Source organism: Pelophylax lessonae (genome assembly GCF_965119305.1).
Source record: "Pelophylax lessonae genome assembly, chromosome: 7".
NCBI classification, from domain to species: domain Eukaryota; kingdom Metazoa; phylum Chordata; class Amphibia; order Anura; family Ranidae; genus Pelophylax; species Pelophylax lessonae.
This window is the reverse complement of record NC_138774.1, coordinates 107,277,999-107,298,902: the sequence shown is the minus strand read 5'-3', so window position 1 is coordinate 107,298,902 and position 20,904 is coordinate 107,277,999. Positions and strand designations below refer to the sequence as shown.

The following is a 20,904-nucleotide window of genomic DNA, read 5'->3' as shown; positions in this document are numbered from 1 at the left end:
GGAGGAGCACAAGGTCTCTAACATCCACAAGCTCCATGATGTCATCATTGAGGAGTGGAAGAGGACTCCAGTGACAACCTGTGAAGCTCTGGTGAACTTCATGCCCAAGAGGGTTAAGGCAGTGCTGAAAAATATTGGTGGCCACACAAAATATTGACACTTTGGGCCCAATTTGGACATTTGCACTTAGGGGTGTACTCACTTTTGTTGCCAGCGGTTTAGACATTAGTGGCTGTGTGTTGAGTTATTTTAAAGGGGACAGCAAATTTACACTGTTATACAAGCTGTACACTCACTACTTTACATTGTAGCAAAGTGTCATTTCTTCAGTGTTGTCACATGAAAAGATAGAATAAAATATTTACAAAAATGTCAGGGGTGTACTCACTTTTGTGAGACACTGAAAGTGTGCTCCTAGGGAGTGATTTTTAACTATGTGGGGGATAATCTGACTGCAGGAAGAGGGAGAACTGTGTTCCTGATTAGTAGGAACCCAAGATCTCTCTCTTCCTGTCTGAGAGAACAGCGGTCTGCCTTGTTTACATAGGCAGACCGTCCATCTGTCATTATCATGAACGGTCGCGGGTGGCTGCACGCAACCCCTAGAGCCTTTCAGGTACATGATTTTGCCACAGTACATGTACATGGGGCGGTCCTTAAGTGGTTAAAATATAGTTATGGGTATTATTGTTGCTACTAGAACTGTAACTTTTGTCCAAAGCACCACTTCCTAGTAGTGTACTGACTCTGTTGACTAGAGACGAGCTAAGCAAAATTCAATACCCTGGATGTTTACTGACAAAATTCACAAACCACAAACATAGCACATGAACCCCACTGAAGTCTATTGGATCAGAATTTTATTTTATTTCTCGGCTTGTTCAAGGCTAATTTGCGAGCATTTGGGAAAAAAATGTCATGGGTAGCTGGACACTGCCATGGAGGAAATGTACCAATGCAGAAAACCTTTTTTAAAAAAACATTTAGTAGGAAGCATGTTTTTATTAAGACTTAAAAGGCAATATTAAATGTGCTGTTACACTTGTTGTGTAAAAATATAATACAATGAATAGTCATGGTTAATGTTCATATTACTGTGAACTAAGAAATTATTTAAGGTCATTTTCTTAAGCCATTGTTTATTAGCCTCAGTATAGTTGCTTAATATGCTGCCATTTTTGTAGTCATTTTGGTTTTTGCATCATCCTTTTCTGCGTTCCCTCCCATTTTATCATGTATTTCCCTTGTTCTCACATTGTCTTTATGGCATAAAAATGGCTGCTTGCCCCATGGCTACAAGTTAATCTGCTCACATATGGGAATGTCCTTTCAATCATCTGCCACATCCTGTTGTCTGCTGTAACTTGCTAAATTCAATAAAGAGCTTTGTGGATGAGAAGGTATTTGGTGAGTTCAGCTCTCTAATAAAGACTGTCCGCGGTGATTATATCTGCTTATACAGGCCAGGCTTAAAGGTCTCAGTAAAGGATAAGTCAATACAGCAGTTGGAGTCAGAATAATAAATATATATCGTTCTTTGAATGACATGCTTGGGGGTTACATAAACCTGCGTGTGAAGTTGGGCACATGCACAATGTACTAAAGCAAAAGAAAAAAAAAACACACAAAGTACAGAAGAACCAATAATGTAGTAGGTTAGTGATGCTTTAATAATAAAATAGGGATTAAAAATCACTCACAAATATCTGAAAGGTATCAGGCAAAGCAGCAGTGTAAAGTAAAGTACCAGGGTCAAAACCTCCAATCTGGCCAGTAAACACAGTCTGCATCTGTCAAAACAGGGTCCATTGGAGGTAGGCATTACAATTGTATCCAAAACAGCACTGTCTAAAAACCACTCCAAGTCTGCTCGATGGACAGCCACCCCCCGGAAATGACATCACAGTTACACAGGAATGCATTTTGAGGAGAACCACCACTTCCTCAGCTTGCCTGTGGGGGTACCCCCACTCTCCTAAAAAAAAAAAACCCTGTCAATAATGCTATATCCACCCAAATCCTGACTGACATTACAAGCTGCTGTCTTTGGAGTTAGACAGCGGCATACACGTGAGTAAATTAATTCCAGATTTTTATAATGGTTTAACATTGTAAACTTTTTTTTTATGTAATAAGTGCTACACTATGAGACTACCTCCCTGTTTAATGTTATGTTATGTTATGTTATATGTTATGTTTTATGTGATGTAGCACTCAGTATTGGGACATGGAGGAAAATTTGGAAACTTCCCCCTGTGATCAGAGTGGATTAGTGCGGGTGGATTCTCAGGCAGAGGAAACCAATGATTTGGATGCAGTGTTTGGTTGTTGGAATCACAATAATGAGTATACTTTGGTGCATACAGGTGCAGTATTTGGTAAGTGTTCACTTTGTTTATTTCAGTGATGTGATTTAGACTGTGAAGATCTCAAAAAGGATGGCCTTTCTTCATGTTTAGATTATTCTGGTGTGTTCACAATCTCCTTGGTGGTTTCCTTGGAAGACATTGAAGATTTTTGTCCATGTATGCTTTTATACATTTTAGATGTGTTATTTTGTGAAGCACACATATGATTTCATACTATATGCTTTGATTGTAAACACTTGAGGTTTTCAAACACAGGAGTTTTATTTTTGTTTTTGTTTTGTAGCACTTATGTTTCATTTATAAAATGTAGTTTATTTTGTGGTGCTGCACATTTTACCTTTTATGTCATAAGGGATTCACAGTATATATTACATTAAAAGAATATATTAAAAGAAACATTTTTTTTCTAAAAATAAAACCAACTGTTAATTTTACATAGTTGGTAAGGTTGAATAAAGATACCAGTCTATCCAGTTTAACCTGTGGTGTGTGTGTGTGTGACTTTATGTCAATAGTAATTCCCATATCCCTGTATATTGCGATCATTAAGGTGCCCGTCTAATTTTTTTCTAAACCATCGATGCTCGCTGTTAGTACCACTGCTTGTGGAAGGGAATTCCACAAATATCTTAAAAAAAACGAATTTAATAACATGATCAAAATATTGTGTCAACATCTGCTTCTTCATTACAAACTGCCTCACTTAGAAGTGTAACAGCAAAGCAGATTCTCTGCGCTGGAAATATATCTAAAACGTGATCCAGCACTCCTGGGTAGGGGACGCATGCATGCATGCATGCCCACCTCCCTGGCTGTGCTGTCATTAGTCATGCATGCCGTCGCCCTGGCTGTGCTGTGATTAGTCATAGCACAAGCTGATCAGTGGGTGCCAGCTAATGATTCCATCACTACCACCACCGCTGTGACTCATTCCAATCCCATGCTCCAGGGGGCCCATGCCTCACCACTGTACACCTGGATAGGAGGGGTCGGCATATAGAGGTTCCAATCCCAATTCCGCTGCAGGAAGAAAATGGAGGGGATCAGTTTCTCTACATGCCACACCTCCTATCCAGGTGTACTGGGGGGACGCATGGGGCTGGGTCACCCCGGGGGTCAGGGGGGCCTCTCATGGTTTCTTGCACCGGAGCCCTGAAGATTCTAGTTACACCTCTGCACAGTCCCACTATAAGTCGCTAATCACCGCCATTACTAGTATAAAAAAAAAATAATTAAAACTATAGTATCTATACAAGACACTATAACTTTCCCACAAACCAAATAATAGGCAGCACAGTGGCTAAGTGGTTAGCTCATGGGGGAGCTCATGACCATAATGGGGATGGTATTGATACAGCCCCAAAAGATCTATAATGGCTCAAAAGTGACATGGTCCAGAAACATTTAGACAGAATAAAGTTGGATAAAGCACCTGGACCAGAGGGCATCTACCCACACCTCCTAAAAGAATTGAGTTCTGTCATTTCAAAGCCTTTGTTTCTCATTTTTTGGGACCCGTTAAGGACTGGAATAGTACCACTGGATTGGCGTAGAGCCAATGTGGTCCCTATATTTAAAAAGGGATCAAAGTCTTTGCCAAGTAACTATAAACCTGTTAGTTTAACTTCTATAGTTGGGAAGATACTGGAGAATTTAATAAAAGACCAAATAGATGAGTTCTTGTTGGAAATATATATTTTAAGCAACAGACAGCATGGATTCACGAAAAACAGAAGTGTTCAAACAAACCTGATTTCTTTTTATGAGGAGGTAATTAAAACCTTGGACAGAGGGGTGGCTGTGGACGTAGTAAACTTGGATTTTGCAAAAATGTTTGACACAGTTCCCTACACGCGGCTAATGTGTAAGGTAAAGTCTACTGGCTTGGAAACATTAGTTTGTAAATGGATAGAAAACAGTCCAAAAGATAGAATTCAGAGAGTAGTGGTTATTGATTCTCACTCTGAATGGTCTAAGGTTATCAGTGGTGTACCCCAAGGTTCAGTGTTGGAACCCTTACTTTTTAATATCTTTATAAATGATATAGGGTCTGGGATTAAAAGTACCATTTCAGTCTTTGCAGGTGACACCAAGCTATTCAGTGGAATAACATCCTTACATGATTTTTCCAACTTACAAGCTGACCTCAATGCACTGTTTCATTCGGCAACTGTGTGGCAAATGAGGTTTAATGTTGATAAATATAAAGTTATGCACTTGAGGACTAAGAATATGCATGCACAACACATACTAAGAGGAGTAGAACTGGGGGAATCCATAGTGGAGAAGGATCTGGGTGTTGTGGTACATCATACGCTTAATGCAATGCATGCAATGCCAAGCTGCAGTTTCCAAAGCAAGCAAATTCCTTTCTTGTATTAGGAGAGGCACGGACTCCAGAGAGAGAGATATCATTTTGCCCCTGTACAAAACATTAGTAATACATCATCTGGAATATGCAGTTTAGTTTTGGGCACCAGTTCTCAAAAAGGATTTAGGGAACAGGAGAAAGTGCAGAGAAGAGCAACCAAACTGATAAGAGGCATGGAGGAGCTCAGCTATGAGAAAAGATTAGAGGAACTGAATTTATTCTCTCTTGAGAAGAGGAGATTAAGGGGGGATATGATCGACATGTACAGTATAAATACATAAGGGGTTTATATAGTGAACTTGGTGAGTTATTCACTTTAAGGACATCACAGAGGACAAGGGGGCTCTCTTTACATCTAGAGGAAAAGAGATTTTGTCTCCAAATACGGAAATGCTTTTTCACAGTAAGAGCTGTAAAAATGTGGAATAGACTCCCTCCAGAGGTGGTTCTGGCCAGCTCATTAGATCGCTTTTAGATCCTAGGTGTACATAATATAACTGTGTACTAATATTTATAGGTAAAGTTGATCCAGGGAATATCTGATTGCCTCTCAGGGGATCAGGAAGGAATTGTTTCTCCTGCTGTAGCAAATTGGTTCATGCTTTGATGGGGTTTTTTGCCTTCCTCTAGATCAACTGTGGGTATAGGATTGTGTATATGGGATTGTATGGTTGTGTTTTCTTTTTTGTTTTCTTATTGTTTGAGCTAGATGGACTTGAGTTTTTTATCAACCCGACTAACTATGTAACTATGTAGTAGTTCCACCTAGCAGCACTAGGGTTGCCGATTCAAATCCCAGCCACGACACTACCTACCTGGAGATTGCATGTTCTCCTTGTGCCTGTGTGGGTTTCCTCCGTGTACTCCAGCTCTCTCCAACTCTCAAAAGACATGCTGGTAGGTTAATTGGATCCTGTCTAAACTGGCCCTAGTATGTGGATGTATGAATTTGAGTTAAAGGGTTACTAAACCCACAACAATAACATCTGTCTGTATATGCAGTAAAGCATGCTTGGTTTACTCACTGTGGAACTTAAGGGGTTAATAATTATGCATTGTGTAAAAAGGCTGTTTGATCCTGCTTGTACCGATCCTCCCTTCCTGCACTGTCCCCCTGGACAATCCAGAGGAGACCCAGTGTGTGTAGTCAGGCTGCACATGCTCAGTTTGGTCTCTATTTCTGGAGAGAACATTTCCTGTTTTATTTTATTTTTGGAACTGGTCATGTGATCTGCGTAGTGCCAATCAGCGCTGACCGGACAGAGGGTCAAGGGTCAGTGAGCATCAGAAGACACATCAGAGGAGAGTGAAATCTTCTCCTACAGGAACATTCAGCGCTCGACCAGACACTTCTGTATATCATGTGTAATGCGGGGGTGTGGATGTATTATTGTTACATTCATGGGGTTAGTATCAGTTTAAGCTGGGTACACACGGACAGAATACCGGGAGACATTGGCCGGTTAAAAAAAATGTCTGACATTCGGCCCATGTGTATGTTGGGCTGTTTGCTGGCTTCTGTTCGGACATGCATACTGGAAAACCGGTAGCCGACTGACTCCCAAATCCGATCAGCGCTTTTAGCCAATCTCAGAAAGCGCTGATCGAAGTGTTCCGGGGGGGGGGGGGAGGCCTTCCCCCGTTAGAACACAACAGCCCAGCGAAGGAGATCGCTGCAGTTACTTCACATAGTGAGTACAGCGGCTCCGACAGTTTTTTTTTTTTGTTCAACCCGCTGGGTTCAATGGAAAGAAACTTGTGTGTACCAGGCTTTAGAGACCTTAGATTGAAAGCTCCTTGAGGGCAGGGACTGATGTGAATCTACAATATACTGTATATACTACAAAATAAGGAGACTAAAGGTCCCCCCTGGAGAGATCAACTATGGACACCGAGGTGGGTGAAAAATAAAAATTATCTTTATTATTGCACATTCGCTGAAATTCATCAAAACTGGTGTGAACAGGTGTAATAGCAGACACTATAAAACATGATAAAAACAAGGCAACACACAATAGGACAAGGACATCAACCCGGGTGGATGCTGACAAGGCTGGTTGGATGGGAGATGCAGTGGGGATAATGTTGTTGGGCCAGTGAGGTTGGCTATTAGCAGTATTGCACAGTCCCAGTAGCAGCCGTCAGACACCATGTAGTGTATGTAAGGGAGAGAGTCCTGGTGGGGACAGTCCCATATACTTTGTTGAGGAGTAGACACCACTGGAAAGGATGGATCGGTAGCTGGAGGATACAGGGAGACCCAGGTTGGGGGCTAAGCCTGACGGTGCCAGTATACTGACAAGCTGAAGACGAGCAGGTTAGAGCTTGCTAGTAAGTAGGCTCCATGTGTATGGATGCGGTAAGCAATATCACAGTATGAGAGCCTCGGGTGGCATACCTCTAAGTTCCGTCCAATATGTGTTGATCCCGACCAGTAGGTAGATGTTCCTGGAGAACTGGGCCGACTTCTAAGTCGGTCACCGGCTCTTTGGTAGGGACGGATTGCACCTAAATGGGGTGGGTGCAGCCGTACTGGGTGCGAGGATGGCCAAAAAGTTAGAGGGGCTTTTAAACTAGGGAATGGGGGGAGGGTACAGATGTAGAATTAGCCAGTGGAAAGCAAGTTTCAGAGAGCAGAAATGGGGGCATTAGCGGTAGGGTGTTCGGAGCTCCTATACCCAGGGTGGGTACGGGGAAAAATCAAGAGAGCAGCCTAAAAACATCAAAATTACGAGGCTTATATACCAATGCCAGAAGCCTGGCCAACAAGATGGGAGAGCTGGAGCTGCTGATGTTTGAGGAGGACTTAGATTTTGTGGGGATAACTGAGACTTGGTTTGACAGCTCTCATGACTGGATGGCGACCATTCAGGGGTATTTATCGCAGAGATAGAGAGGGTAAAAAAGGGGGAGGGGTATGTTTGTATATTAAGAACAGTATACAGGTAAATATGAGGGATGATATTAATAATGGAGCTATGGACGAGGCAGAATCCCTATGGGTAGAGCTTCAAAGGAAAGGCACGGTGGGGAAGGTAATATTGGGCGTATGCTATAGGCCCCCAAACCAGAGGGAGGAGGGTGAGGCGGACCTCATGTTACAGATAGGATTGGCAGCAAGGATGGGAAATGTCATTATAATGGGGGACTTTAATTATCCTGATATAGACTGGGCAGAAGGAACCGCGCATTCAGCCAAGGCTCGACAGTTCCTAAATGTTTTGCAGGACAATTTCATGGGTCAGATGGTGAATGCACCGACAAGAAACAATGCGGTACTTGACCTACTGATTACCAACAATACAGACCTGCTCACGGATATAGAAATACGGGACAACTTAGGGAACAGTGACCATAGGTCAATTGGTTTCAGTATTAATTACAGTAATAGGAAACACAAGGGTAATATAAGGACACTGAATTTCAAAAGAGCCAATTTCCCTAAACTGCGCTCGCTGCTAGAAAATATCAAATGGGATAGAACCCTGGGAACAAAGAACACGGAGGAAAAATGAGAGTGCTTCAAGAGCATACTTAACAAGGGGGTGGGCCAGTGCATTCCACAGGGAAATAAATTTAAAAGAGCAAAACTAAACCCTGGGTGGCTAAACTCCAACATAAAAATGTATATTAGAGCTAAAGAAAAGGCCTTCAAAAAATACAAGACTGAGGGGTCATTGGCAGCATTTAAGCACTACAAAGAGTGTAATAAGAAATGTAAAGACGAAATCAGGGCGGCTAAAATAGAACACGAGAGACATATAGCAGAGGAGAGTAAAAAGAACCCCAAGAAGTTCTTTAAGTATATAAACAGTAAGAAAGCGAGGCCAGAACACATTGGCCCCATAAAAGATGATAAAGGAAAAATGGCCACTGAGGACAGAGAAAAGGCGGAAGTGTTAAATAATTTCTTTTCTTCAGTCTTCACAAAGGAATCGGGGGGCTACACGAACCCCGCTTGTAAGGCCGAACTAAATAATACACCTCAGGAAGTGCCGCCATGGCTAACAGAGGATAGACTTAGAGCTAAACTAGAGAAACTTAACATAAATAAATCCCCAGGACCGGATGGCTTGCACCCAAGGGTTCTTAATGAGCTCAGCCAGGTGATTGCCAGACCATTATTCTTGATCTTTAAGGATAGTTTACAGACAGGTATGGTGCCAGCTGATTGGAAAAAAGCCAACGTGGTACCAATATTTAAAAAGGGGCCGAGATATATCCCGGGTAACTATAGGCCGGTCAGCCTAACATCAGTAGTCTGCAAGATTTTGGAGGGGATGTTAAGGGACCACATACAAGACTTTAGTAATGAAAACTGTATTATTAGTTGTAATCAGCATGGATTCATGAAAAATCGTTCTTGCCAAACCAATCTATTAACCTTCTACGATGAAGTGAGCTGCCACCTAGATAAAAGTAAGCCTGTGGATGTGGTGTATCTGGACTTTGCAAAGGCCTTTGACACCGTTCCCCACAAACGCTTACTGTACAAACTAAGGAAGGTAGGTATGGACCATAAGGTGAGTACCTGGATAGAGAACTGGCTCCAGGGGAGAGTCCAGAGGGTGATGATTAATGGGGAGTACTCGGGTTGGACTGGTGTGGAAAGTGGGGTCCCCCAGGGTTCTGTCCTGGGACCAATCCTGTTTAATTTATTCATAAATGATCTAGAGGAGGGGATATCTAGTACAATCTCAGTATTTGTGGATGATACTAAACTAAGCTTGCCAATATCTTCTATGCAGGATGTGGAAACCTTACAAGCGGACCTGAATAAAATAACGGGGTGGGCAACTACATGGCAGATGAGATTTAATGTAGAAAAATGTAAAGTAATGCACTTGGGGGCCAGAAACCAGAAAGCAAGCTACTCACTAGGGGGGGGAACCTCTGGGTGAGTCTAGGATGGAAAGGGACCTGGGGGTACTGGTAGACAACAGGCTTGGAAGTGGCATGCAATGCCAAGCCGCCGCAAGCAAAGCCAACAGAATACTGGGTTGTATAAAAAAGGGGATTCACTCCAAAAATAAAGAGATTATTCTTCCACTCTACAAGACTCTGGTCCGGCCACATCTGGAGTATGCTGTCCAGTTCTGGGCACCGGTCCTCAGGAAGGATGTGCTGGAACTGGAGAAAGTCCAGAGAAGGGCAACAGAAATAATTAGGGGAATGGAGGACATCAGCTATGAGGAAAGACTACAAGCACTGAACCTATTCTCTCTGGAGAAGAGACGATTGAGGGGGGATATGATATCAATGTACAAATACTGTACTGGCGACCCTAGCATAAGGAACAAACTATTCAGAGAAAGGAGATACAATAAGACACGTGGCCACTCACTAAAACTTGAGGAAAGGCGGTTTAACCTTAAAGTGCGTAAGGGGTTCTTCACTGTAAGAGCTGTAAGGATGTGGAATTCTCTTCCACAAGTCGTATCAGCGGGGAGCATTGATAGTTTCAAAAAACTATTGGATGGACACCTTAAAGACCACAACATACAGGGGTATACAATGTACGGTTAAAAGCAAACACACACACATCATAGGTTGAACTGGATGGACTTGTGTCTTTTTTCAGCCTCACTAACTATGTAACTATGTAACTATGTAACTATGATGTCCCGGAGGAGATGGACAATGCAGACTCAGCAGCGGTGCAGCCCGGCCCAGCGTTCCCGGCAGATAGCCTTCCCTCTGCGGGATTCCCTGATAGATGGGCGGGCACTCGGATAGCAGCCCGACGTCACGCCGGACGTGGGAGGCGGGGAATGTTTGCTGCGGCCAAAGGGCGCCGGGCGGTCAATGTAGTCACAGTCCCATTGGTGGATGTCAAATGACGCTGGTGCTGACGCGTTTCACCGGCGTATCACAGGTTTCCTCAGAGCTGCAGGATTGGTGCATGGTTGCATGATTGTTGCTAGGATTGTGAAAGACCTAGGGCACCCAGTGGCACACAAAAAAAGGGCTTAGCATGCCATGGCAAGCGGTGGGCATGCAGAAATATCACCTAGTAGAAAGTTACTAATAGGTATAGGCAAAACTTTTTTTTTTTTTTCATTTTGGAGTAAGGAAAGGTTATAACCCCTGTCAGACTTTTTTTCTGCCATCTATGTCTCTTTGCCTTTACTTCCTGTCTTATAGCCAAAATAGGAAACAAGAAGAAATCTCTAAAAATTAAGGGAATGCCTTGGGGCCTTCCTGGTCGCCAGAACCAATGTCCCTGTTGGAAGATTTCCCATCTAGTACTTTATTGGGGACAACTCAAGATTTGGGATTTTCTTTTACTTTTGATGGTAATGGTAAAAAGAAGAAAGGGTGAATCTCCTGGGCACAGGCAGTAATAAAATCTGACAGGTGTTCTAATTCTTTTCCACACTATCCAAAACTAAAAAAAAAAAAAAAAAAAAAAAAAAAACATGTTTTGCCTATAGTTATACTATAGGAGCTCCAATAAAAGGAATCACCTGAACTTTTTATTTTATAAAAGCATTGTTTAAAGTTAATTTATGTAATTTTAATTTACTTATTTCATTTGTTTTGCCATTTTGATATTCTGAAACATTATTATAAAATGTCATGTTCTTGGCTGTAAATACAATTTTCTCTAAAAATAACTATTTGCTGTGTCCCTTGTTACTACTTAAAATTAATTTCTGTCAAAGAATAATTATTTCCCTCTTTGTGTCTGCAGATAATACATGAGCATGGGACCAATCAGTAAAGTGTAAATAACTCTGAGATGTTTAATTTCACTAATTTGAAATCTTCTGTTTTTATTCTATACCATGGCTTGTTTACTTAAAAAAAAAAAAAAAACTGTAGATAGATCAATGAAGTGCTAAAGCTGGTAGTAACTAATCATAACATTTAATTTTATCATAGTAACTGACATCATTAAAGGTCATCTGCAATTCATCTATATGGGTCTCAGCTTATATAGTTTAGCCCACTTAGATCCCTTTTTCAACAAGTCTAAAATGTCTAAAAAAACACAATAAATAAACAATTTAGTTTTAGAATGATGTGTGAATAATTAATACAACTGATGTAATCAGAACACATGTATTATTTTCAAAGATTGTCAATGTAAAATCAAAAAATGTCTTCAACTAGGTAGTTTTTTCAGTTTAATATGTAAAGTAGGTTAACATAGTTTATGTTTTTTTTTTTTTTTTTACAAATTGCCTGTATGCCATCATTGTTTATTAACATGTGGATATTTGGATGGCAGCATAGAAGAGACATCACACAAAGAGGGTAGAGATAAATGTATATTTAAAATGCATAGAATACCATATTTGAATGCTTCGAGTCCTTTGTTGGATCAGTAGAGAAACTGCCTAATTTATGGAACACTATAAAAAATATTTACTATACATCATAAAGCCAGATTAGACTATGGGGTTGATTTACTAAGGGAAAGAAGACTCTTCACTCAGAAGAGTGAACGAATACTTAGCTTAGACACCCAATCACATGCAAACAAACACTGTTTTTTTTTTTTTTTTCTTAGACATGATTGGGTATTCAAAGTGAACATAATCTTACCTTATTTACTATGCTAAGTGGCCAAGCACTCTTTTAAGTTAAGAGCCTCTATTCCTTTAGTAAATCAACTATAGTGGCTTCCATTATTTTAGGGGGCCAAAGGGTCTCTTTACCAGTCCACTTTTTCTGTAAGGAGGCGTTTAATTTGCAGGTCAATGTAAGCAGTAGCTTAGGACCCATAGGGATAGCTAATTGGCCAAAGCCCTGCACTTGCCTGTCAGTCCACAAAAGAGGATGTACTAGTTGGTGTCTGATGGAAGGAGCCAATAGAAAAAATGCAGGTGAGATGGCATCTCTGTGCCTATTTCAATCCTTATCAATGTCAGTAAAAGAGATGAATAATTTGATCAAAGATCAGCGCAAGAATTGGTTCAGCTGCTGGCAATAAAGGTAAACAATCCTCCTCAGAACATAAACTGAAAATTGCAGCGCTCATGTAAGTCCATAAAGTCAAACAAATTAGTCCTAGTAATCGAAGTTTATACCTGTAAATTCTGACATGTGGATAGTGTCAAAAGTTCATATAAATCCTCAAAAGATAGATCCGGGGGGAACCATGAAATGAAAGAATAAAAATCTCATGGTGAAGTACGTTCAGTGATAAAATGCAGCATACATGAGGGGGGCTGTGTACCCATGATGGAACCTCATAAAGATAAAGTGCTCTTAACCTTCACCCCACATGCAATGCAAACTCACCAAAACTCCACTTAATATCACTCCAAGATCTTCCTTAATGATAGATCCCCATGGGTAAAAGGCAAGTAAAAGGCAAGCATAGATGTCACAGTATCAGTATCTGATATCATCCATCAACAATCCTCCTTCCACTCCCACAACAGGCAGATCAGTGTTTGAAAGAAACATTTATTGTAAAACAAGGTAAAAACACCATATTAAAAAATCGTAGCCACTCGCTTCTGAGACTGCTACAAGAGGTGAATCACGTTGTGACGTCAGAGTGGGTGGCTCTGCGGAGGCTATGATTTTTTAATATGGTTTTTTACCTTGTTTTACAATAAATGTTTTTTTCAAACACTGATCTGCCTATTGTGGGAGTGGAAGGAGGATTGTTGATGGAAGATATCGGATACTGATGCTGTGACATCTATGCCTGCCTTTTACCTGCCTTTTACCCATGGGGATATATCGTTAAGGAAGATCTTGGAGTGATATTAGGTGGAGTTTTGGTGAGTTTGCATTGCATGTGGGGTGAAGGTTAAGAGCACTTTATCTTTATGAGATTTTATCACTGAACGTACTTCACCATGAGATCTTTATTCTTTCATTTCATGGTTCCCAACGGATCTACCTTTTGAGGATTTATGTGAACTTTTAACACTATCCACATGTCAGAATTTACAGGTATAAACTGGTCCTGTGAAATAAGTTGCTGATATACATTTACAGTAAATTCCCAGGATCTTCAATAGAGCAGTGACTTTACTATCTTGTCTCTCCACTTTGTCCATTTAGAGAACACCTTGAATTCTATGTAAAAATACAAGATGTTCTGTGATTAAGCACAGTGCCCAGCGAGTGATCCCTTGTGATTACTATGCAGAAGGAAAGCCACTCGGCACTGGAGATTAAAGACTGCTGGTATCACTGTAGTAGCACTGACTACAGCAGTGATTTGCAGCTTCCACAGGAATTGTTTAAGTATGAGATATTCATACTAACATTTGTTCAAGCTGGACCAGTAATCTAATAAATTAAATTTGCAAAAGGAGGGTTTGTGGGACTTTGAATGAGGCGCCTGATGCTAGACTAAGCACCTCCATCCCTTGTATGAATTAAAAAAGGAGGAATTTGAGACTTTATATGAGGCATGTGACACGGCCAGATAGAATAAAAACATAATAACATGTTTATTGTTACAATGGCAATACATATAACATATAACAGAGATAAAAATATTGATATTGGATGATAAAAAGTATAGTTATAAGCTGGTATACATTTCCCAAAATCGCAGATTATTGCACAAAGTAATTGTATAGTATGGCTGTAAGCACATAATGATAATAAAACTGCATCAAAATAGGCTCAACGCGCTTCTGTGGACTGTGTTCCACTTTATCAGGAGCTGGTGTGTGATGCGTATCTGCAAAAAATATGTATATCAAAAATATACCAATATGGTTTAGCAATTGAAAAGGAGAAAAAAAACAACCCCCATCAACTTACAATACAGCTCAGATCTAACAAAGCACGCTGGCATTGAGTGCTAGACTTGCCCAAAAATGCAACCCTTCCAGTAGCAGTGGGGGCACAAAAATGCGGGCAAGCAAGGCATGAACATGGCACAACTGGGAGAAAGATAGAAATGAAATAGTGATCAGTAGTGACAAGCTCACAGCATATAGGCTTATCTTCTAAATTTAACAATAGTGTATATTTGTAATAAAATGCCTAATGCTGCTTATATGCTAACATGATGTCTAAGAGTAAAAGCGAGGTCCCAAAATGAGTGAAAAGAGTGTGATAATGCAGAAAGTGCTGGGACGTATCCAAATGAGAATAGAACCCAGATTGGTGAATAAGTGCAAGGACAAAGACTAGAGAAAGGAACAAAGAGAAAAAAAATCCCAAGAGGATCAGAGTAGGGGAAAGATATAGAAAACACTGAAGCAATATGACTTACAAGTGTGTAATAATGGCAGGGAATCCAAATGGGATCTACAGGATAGTGAAAGCAAAAGTGAAATCCAGCTGGTCGAAGGAGAGAGTGCCACATCAATGTCCAAAGCTGGTCCACACTGCACCCCCAATGCCACACAAGCATGTCAAAGGCAAGAATCCCTAGGCGGGGGTGGGTGCCATTTGGCAAATAACTCCTGGATTGATGCCTATGAACACACTGGTTGGAAAAACGCAGCCAATGCCGCAGCGCCATGCTGATGACGTCATGTGCATGGCGTGAAGAATGGTGCCAAATTAGATCTGAGCTGTATTGTAAGTTGACAGGGGTTGTTTTTTCCTCCTTTTCAACTGCTAAACCATATTGGTATCTTTTTGATATACATATTTTTTTGCAGATACGCATCATACACCTGCTCCTGATGAAGTGGAACACAGTCCACAGAAACGCGTCGAGCCTCTTTTGATGTAGTTTTATTATCATTATGTGCTTACAGCCATCCTATACAATTACTTTGCGCAATAATCTGCGATTTTGGGAAATGCATACCAGCTCATATCTATACTTTTTATCATCCAATACCAATATTTAATTTCTGTTATATGTCATGTGTATTGCCATTGTAACAATAAACATGTTATTATGATTTTATTCTATCTGGCCGTGTACCACGCCTCATTTAAAGTCTCAAATTCCTTCTTTTTCAATGAATGAAATTCACACCTAAATTTCAGCTTTAGTAATCATAATGGCACAAACTACCTGCAACAATAGAGATCCAGACATGCTTGCAGCCATCTGAAAGGAAAATGGTATGAACCAAAAAAAAAAAAAACAGCCTATGTACAACCATATTTAAATGGACATTTAAATAACTCTAACATTTTTTAATAATAAAAAAGTTGTATTTGAAAGTATTTAGAATACACTGTTTTTAAATGATTGGGGGGGTCTTCTATAAGATAGACAATTCTTACATTTTAAATGCAAATCCTGATTTAGGAATAATACTTTGCTGATGTCCCATCTTGGCACAGCATTGTATAAAGTTCACCTTTCTGTGTACTCGGCTGGAAGTGGTATACCTATCTCTGTAAGTGCATGCCACTGATACCCCTCTTCTCTAATTAAAAAAAAAATCTTTTAACAGTTTTCTTCATGGCATTATGTACCTCCTTGTTGCGCAAAGTGTAGATAATTGGGTTTAAAAGAGGAGTCACTATTGATGGGATGATGGAAACAATTTTATTAAGGTGCATGAGGCCACCAGTGCTGGGTCTGACAAACATAAAGATGATGGTGCCATAAAATAGCAAAACAACAATAAGGTGTGAGGCAAAAGTAGAAAATGTTTTGCGTCTTCCAAAAGCTGTTGGAAACATCAGAGTTGTTTGTATTATACAAATATAAGAGATAATAATTAAGAAAAAACATCCCAATATTATCAACAAGCTAAGGCAGAAAAACAGCTTTTCAATGCTCGAAGTCTCTGAGCAAGACAGTTTGAGCAATGGGGCCAGGTCACAGTAGTAATGATCAATTTGGTTCTCCCTACAAAATGAAAGGTTTGCAATCTGTACACATGGAGTAACCACTGCAAGAAAACCACAAGCCCAGCACCCAAGTATGAGTATGGTGCAAACCTTAGGACTTATAATAATTAAATAGTAAAGTGGGTTGCAAATGGCCACATAACGATCATAAGCCATCACGGTCAAGAGGAAGATTTCAGTTGCTCCAAGAGAAAAATGAAAATAAAATTGTGCCATGCACCCAGCTGGGGATATTGCTTCTTGTTTAGTTTTAAGAGACCACAAGAGCCTGGGGACAGTGACTGAAGGGTACCAGATCTCAAGGAAGGAAAGCCCACCAATGAAGAAGTACATAGGTTTGTGAAGACGTCTTTCACTTTTGACAATGATTATAATAAGGACATTGGCTGTTATTGTAACAACATATATAACTGAAATTATTATCAAGAGATAAAATCTTGTCTCGTTTAGCATGGTGAATCCAATGAGAAGAAATTCTTTTATGAATGTTTCATTGTTATATTTTACTGACAACATGATGAACTACAGATAAGACAAAGAAGACAAAAGGAATATGATACGGTTTGTTGGTGTTGTGGAGCCACAATGCCTTTATTAAGGTACTGTAAGCACATGATGATGTCATTAAAGTCATAAGGATACTTCAGGCTCACCTTAGTACACTGATCGCAATATCCAGAAACCTGCAATTTTTCAAGTAGGGAGTGGTTTCTTCACCTTCCTCAAATGGACAATACAGTACATAAAAAGGGGGATTGTGCACCTGCGCCTATGGGTCACCTCTAAAAATTATTAAATATGTGCACCACAAATTTCCATAAATTATTCAGTGATAAATAAAGAGTTGTGAATAAATAAATAATGGTGGTGTGCAGCCGCAAAAAAACTCCTCCTGCCACGGAGATAGGTAAAATTAAGTAAAGAGGAATATAAAAATATACCCCATGCTTATTGCGCTTGCAACTAAATATGTCAAAAAATGTGGGGGGCATGGCCGGGATGTGAAGCTGAGAGGACGCACTGGATTTGAGCTCCGCTCCTTACCTTATCCTTCTGTTACCATCGGCATCCATCTGTCTGAGTTGCTTCACCCTTCTCCTCACCCTGAGGTCCAAGAAGACAGGGGGCGCCTCGCGGGCTCCTCCGCTTCCCCCGGGGAAGCTCTGATCCGCCAAATCCTCCGGGAGCACCTCACGGTCTACAGGTCCCGCGGCGGCCATCTTGGACACGAGGCCTCCTTCTTCCAACATGTCGGCGGGCACCCAGGCGGAGAAGGATCCGGGAGCGTCTTCCAGCCCATCTCCTTCCGATATCCTCGAGGCTATCATGGCCTGCAGGGATACCCTGACCGCCAAAATCGACTACTTGGCCACGGATGTCAGCCTCATCCGCCATGACCTCGATAAATTCCGGGCCCGGATGTCGGAGGCGGAGGACCGCATTACTCACCTAGAGGACTCCACCCGCGCTGATTCACGGGACCTTCATGCCCTTCAGATCCAAGCCAGGGCGCTGCAAGACCGGGCCATTGACACAGAGAATAGGCTCCGGCGTAATAACATTCGGATCCTGGGTCTGCCGGAGCGGGCTGAGGGGACTAAGCCCGCGGAGTTTACAGAATCCTTCCTCCCCTCCCTGCTGGGATTGCCCGACATGCTGCCTACCTTCATCGTGGAGAGGGCGCACAGGGTGCCCCCGGTCCCTCCGATCCCTGGCGCACAGCCCCCCGGCCCTTCCTCCTCCGACTGTTGAACTATAGAGACCGGGATCGCTTGCTGGCTGTGGCTCATGCTAAACAAGACCTCCGCTTCGAGAATGCGAAGATCCTGCTGTTCCTGGACTACTGTCCTGAAGTGCAACGTAGACGCCGGCTCTTTACTGACATCCGGAGGCGTCTGCAGGACAAGGGCCTGAAGTACAGTCTCCTCTACCCCAGCAGACTACGTGTGTCACGTACCTGGAGATGGAGCCTGACGTGGAGAGGAAGGCGATCTCTTACACCTCCGGCCTAGTACCCCTGATAATGCAACAGGAGACACAGAAGCCTGGAGTGGCACAAGTGCCTAGAAGTTCAGATGGTGAAGGCTGCAGATGAGGTCCGTGCGTACTTGGATGCAGACTGGATCGTGATGCAGACAGCAGGTACTTGGCAGACTGACTGGTCACAGGCAGCAGATGCTTAGCAGGCTGGCAGATCACAGGCAGCAGAGTAGTCAGGTTCAGGCAGGAGTTGGCAACGGCAGACAGGCAGACAGCAGGATAAAGCGGAGACGTTGTCGAAGAGCAAGCCAGGGTCGGTTCAGGCAGAGTTCAATCGTGGTCAGACGGATCAGGACAGCAACAGAGTAAACACCAGGAACAGGAAACAGGAAGCAGGAAGCTGTAGACCATAAGGCAAGGTCCTAGTACAGGAGGGGTGTTTATATAGGCCATTTGGCGCCACTTAGTGGCAGGTGTGGAAAGTGAACAGGAATCCAAAGTCCATAGGTTTGGCTAAATAGGCTTTCTCCGTTGGTTAACAAACACTCTCCGTCTGCACATAACTATGTGCCTGGGCTTACTTCTTCTTCCCTGACACTGCCCCCCCCTTACGGGCAGCCTCCGGATGCCCAACTGAGTAAATTTCTCAGGGTACCTGCAGCGGAAGGCCTGAATTAGTTCCTGGGCGTGAACATTCGATTCTGGTTCCCACGAGTTTTCCTCAGGGCCATAGCCCTTCCACTTGATCAGATATTGAAGCTGATTCCTCCTTTTCCTACAGTCTAAAATGGCCTCTACCTCATATTCCTCTTCGCCATTAATGACCACTGGTTCAGGAGGACCTGAGTTCCGTTCTGGAAAGGGATTAGAAACTGTGGGTTTTAGTAGAGACACATGAAACACAGGATGAATCTTCAGTGAGTCTGGCAATATAAGTTCATAGGAAACATCATTTATCTTCCTCTTTACTGGAAAAGGTCCCACAAATTTGGGACCAAGCTTTTTCATAGGACAAGCCAACTTGAGATTGGTGGTGGATAACCAGACTTGCTCACCTGGTTTCAAAATTAAATCTCCCCTTTTCTTCTTATCAAAGAATCTCTTGTTGTCCTCCTGTGCCTTAGAGATTGTTTCCCGCAAGATTCTGTTGTTATGTTGGAGAAATTCAAGGGTGTCTTGTACAGCTGGATTTGAAGAGTCAGGAACAGTATTGGACAGAAATAAAGGGTGAAACCCATAGTTAGCAAAGAAAGGAGATTGTTTTGTAGCAGAGTGTCTTGAATTATTGTATGCAAATTCAGCCAGCGGTAATAATGAAACCCAGTCATCCTGAGAAAAAGAAGTAAAACAACGGATATATTGTTCAAGAGTCTGATTTGTTCTTTCAGTCTGACCGTTAGACTGAGGGTGGTATGCAGAGGAAAATGAAAGTTCTATCTTTAGTTTTTCACAGAGAGCCCTCCAAAACTTTGACGTGAATTGTACTCCTCGATCAGAAACAATGTTTCCAGGAACACCATGGAGCCTCACAATTTCCTTTATAAAGACTCTGGCTGTTTCTATTGCGGAGGGAACCCCTTTCAAGGGCACAAAGTGAGCCATTTTGGAAAACCGGTCCACCACGACAAAGATGGCTGAGCACCCTTCAGATGTTGGTAGTTCTACCACAAAGTCCATCGAAATCATCCTCCAGGGTCTATCGGGGACTGGAAGGGGCCTAAGTAAACCCCAGGTCTTATTTCTGCTACTCTTGTTACGAATACAAATGGTGCAAGAACTTACATATTCCTTACAATCCTTGTCCAAATTAGGCCACCAGAACAGGCGCTGTACTAGATCTGTGGTCTTATGAACTCCGAAATGTCCTGCCAAGGGATGATCGTGGCATAGTTCCAGAACTGCTACTCGGACATTCTCTGGTACAAATATCTTATCCCCAGACCACAGTAAGCCTTCTCTAGCAGCAAGCGTTGTCCCAGGTGGAGAGGGAGCCCCCAATGAGGCCTGCTTGATTTGTGACAAGATATCTGTTTGCAGCAACAAAAAGTTTCCTGCAGATAATATAGTATCTGAAGTAGGTGGGTCTTTGGGGTCATCAAACATTCGGGACAAAGCATCAGGTTTGACATTCTTTGATCCTGGCCTGTAGGTTATATGAAACAAAAATCTTGAAAAAAAAAGTGCCCACCTGGCCTGACGTGGCTTCAAACGTTTGGCTGCCTTCAAGTACTCCAGATTCTTGTGATCTGTATAAATCAAAATTGGATGCGCTGCCCCCTCCAAGAGGTACCTCCATTCTTCCAGAGCTGATTTGATAGCAAGCAGTTCACGATCTCCCACATCGTAGTTTCTCTCAGCAGAGGACATTTTACGCGAAAAAAACGCCACTGGGTGTAACAGAGTCTTTGGGCCCTGGCGCTGTGACAGAACTGCCCC

The 20,904-nt window shown here is 42.0% G+C and overlaps 1 protein-coding gene across 1 annotated transcript; it reads right to left on the bottom strand.

The window, feature by feature from the left end:
• Positions 1 to 14,735: 14,735 nt before the first annotated feature.
• LOC309560520 (olfactory receptor 6F1-like) lies at positions 14,736 to 17,738 on the bottom strand (the record flags this gene model as incomplete). Its single annotated transcript, XM_082264152.1, has 3 exons — positions 14,736 to 14,852; positions 16,108 to 17,010; positions 17,592 to 17,738. 3 exons carry the CDS (start codon positions 17,736 to 17,738, stop codon positions 14,736 to 14,738), a joined length of 1,167 nt encoding a protein of 388 aa, XP_082120278.1.
• Positions 17,739 to 20,904: the final 3,166 nt, after the last annotated feature.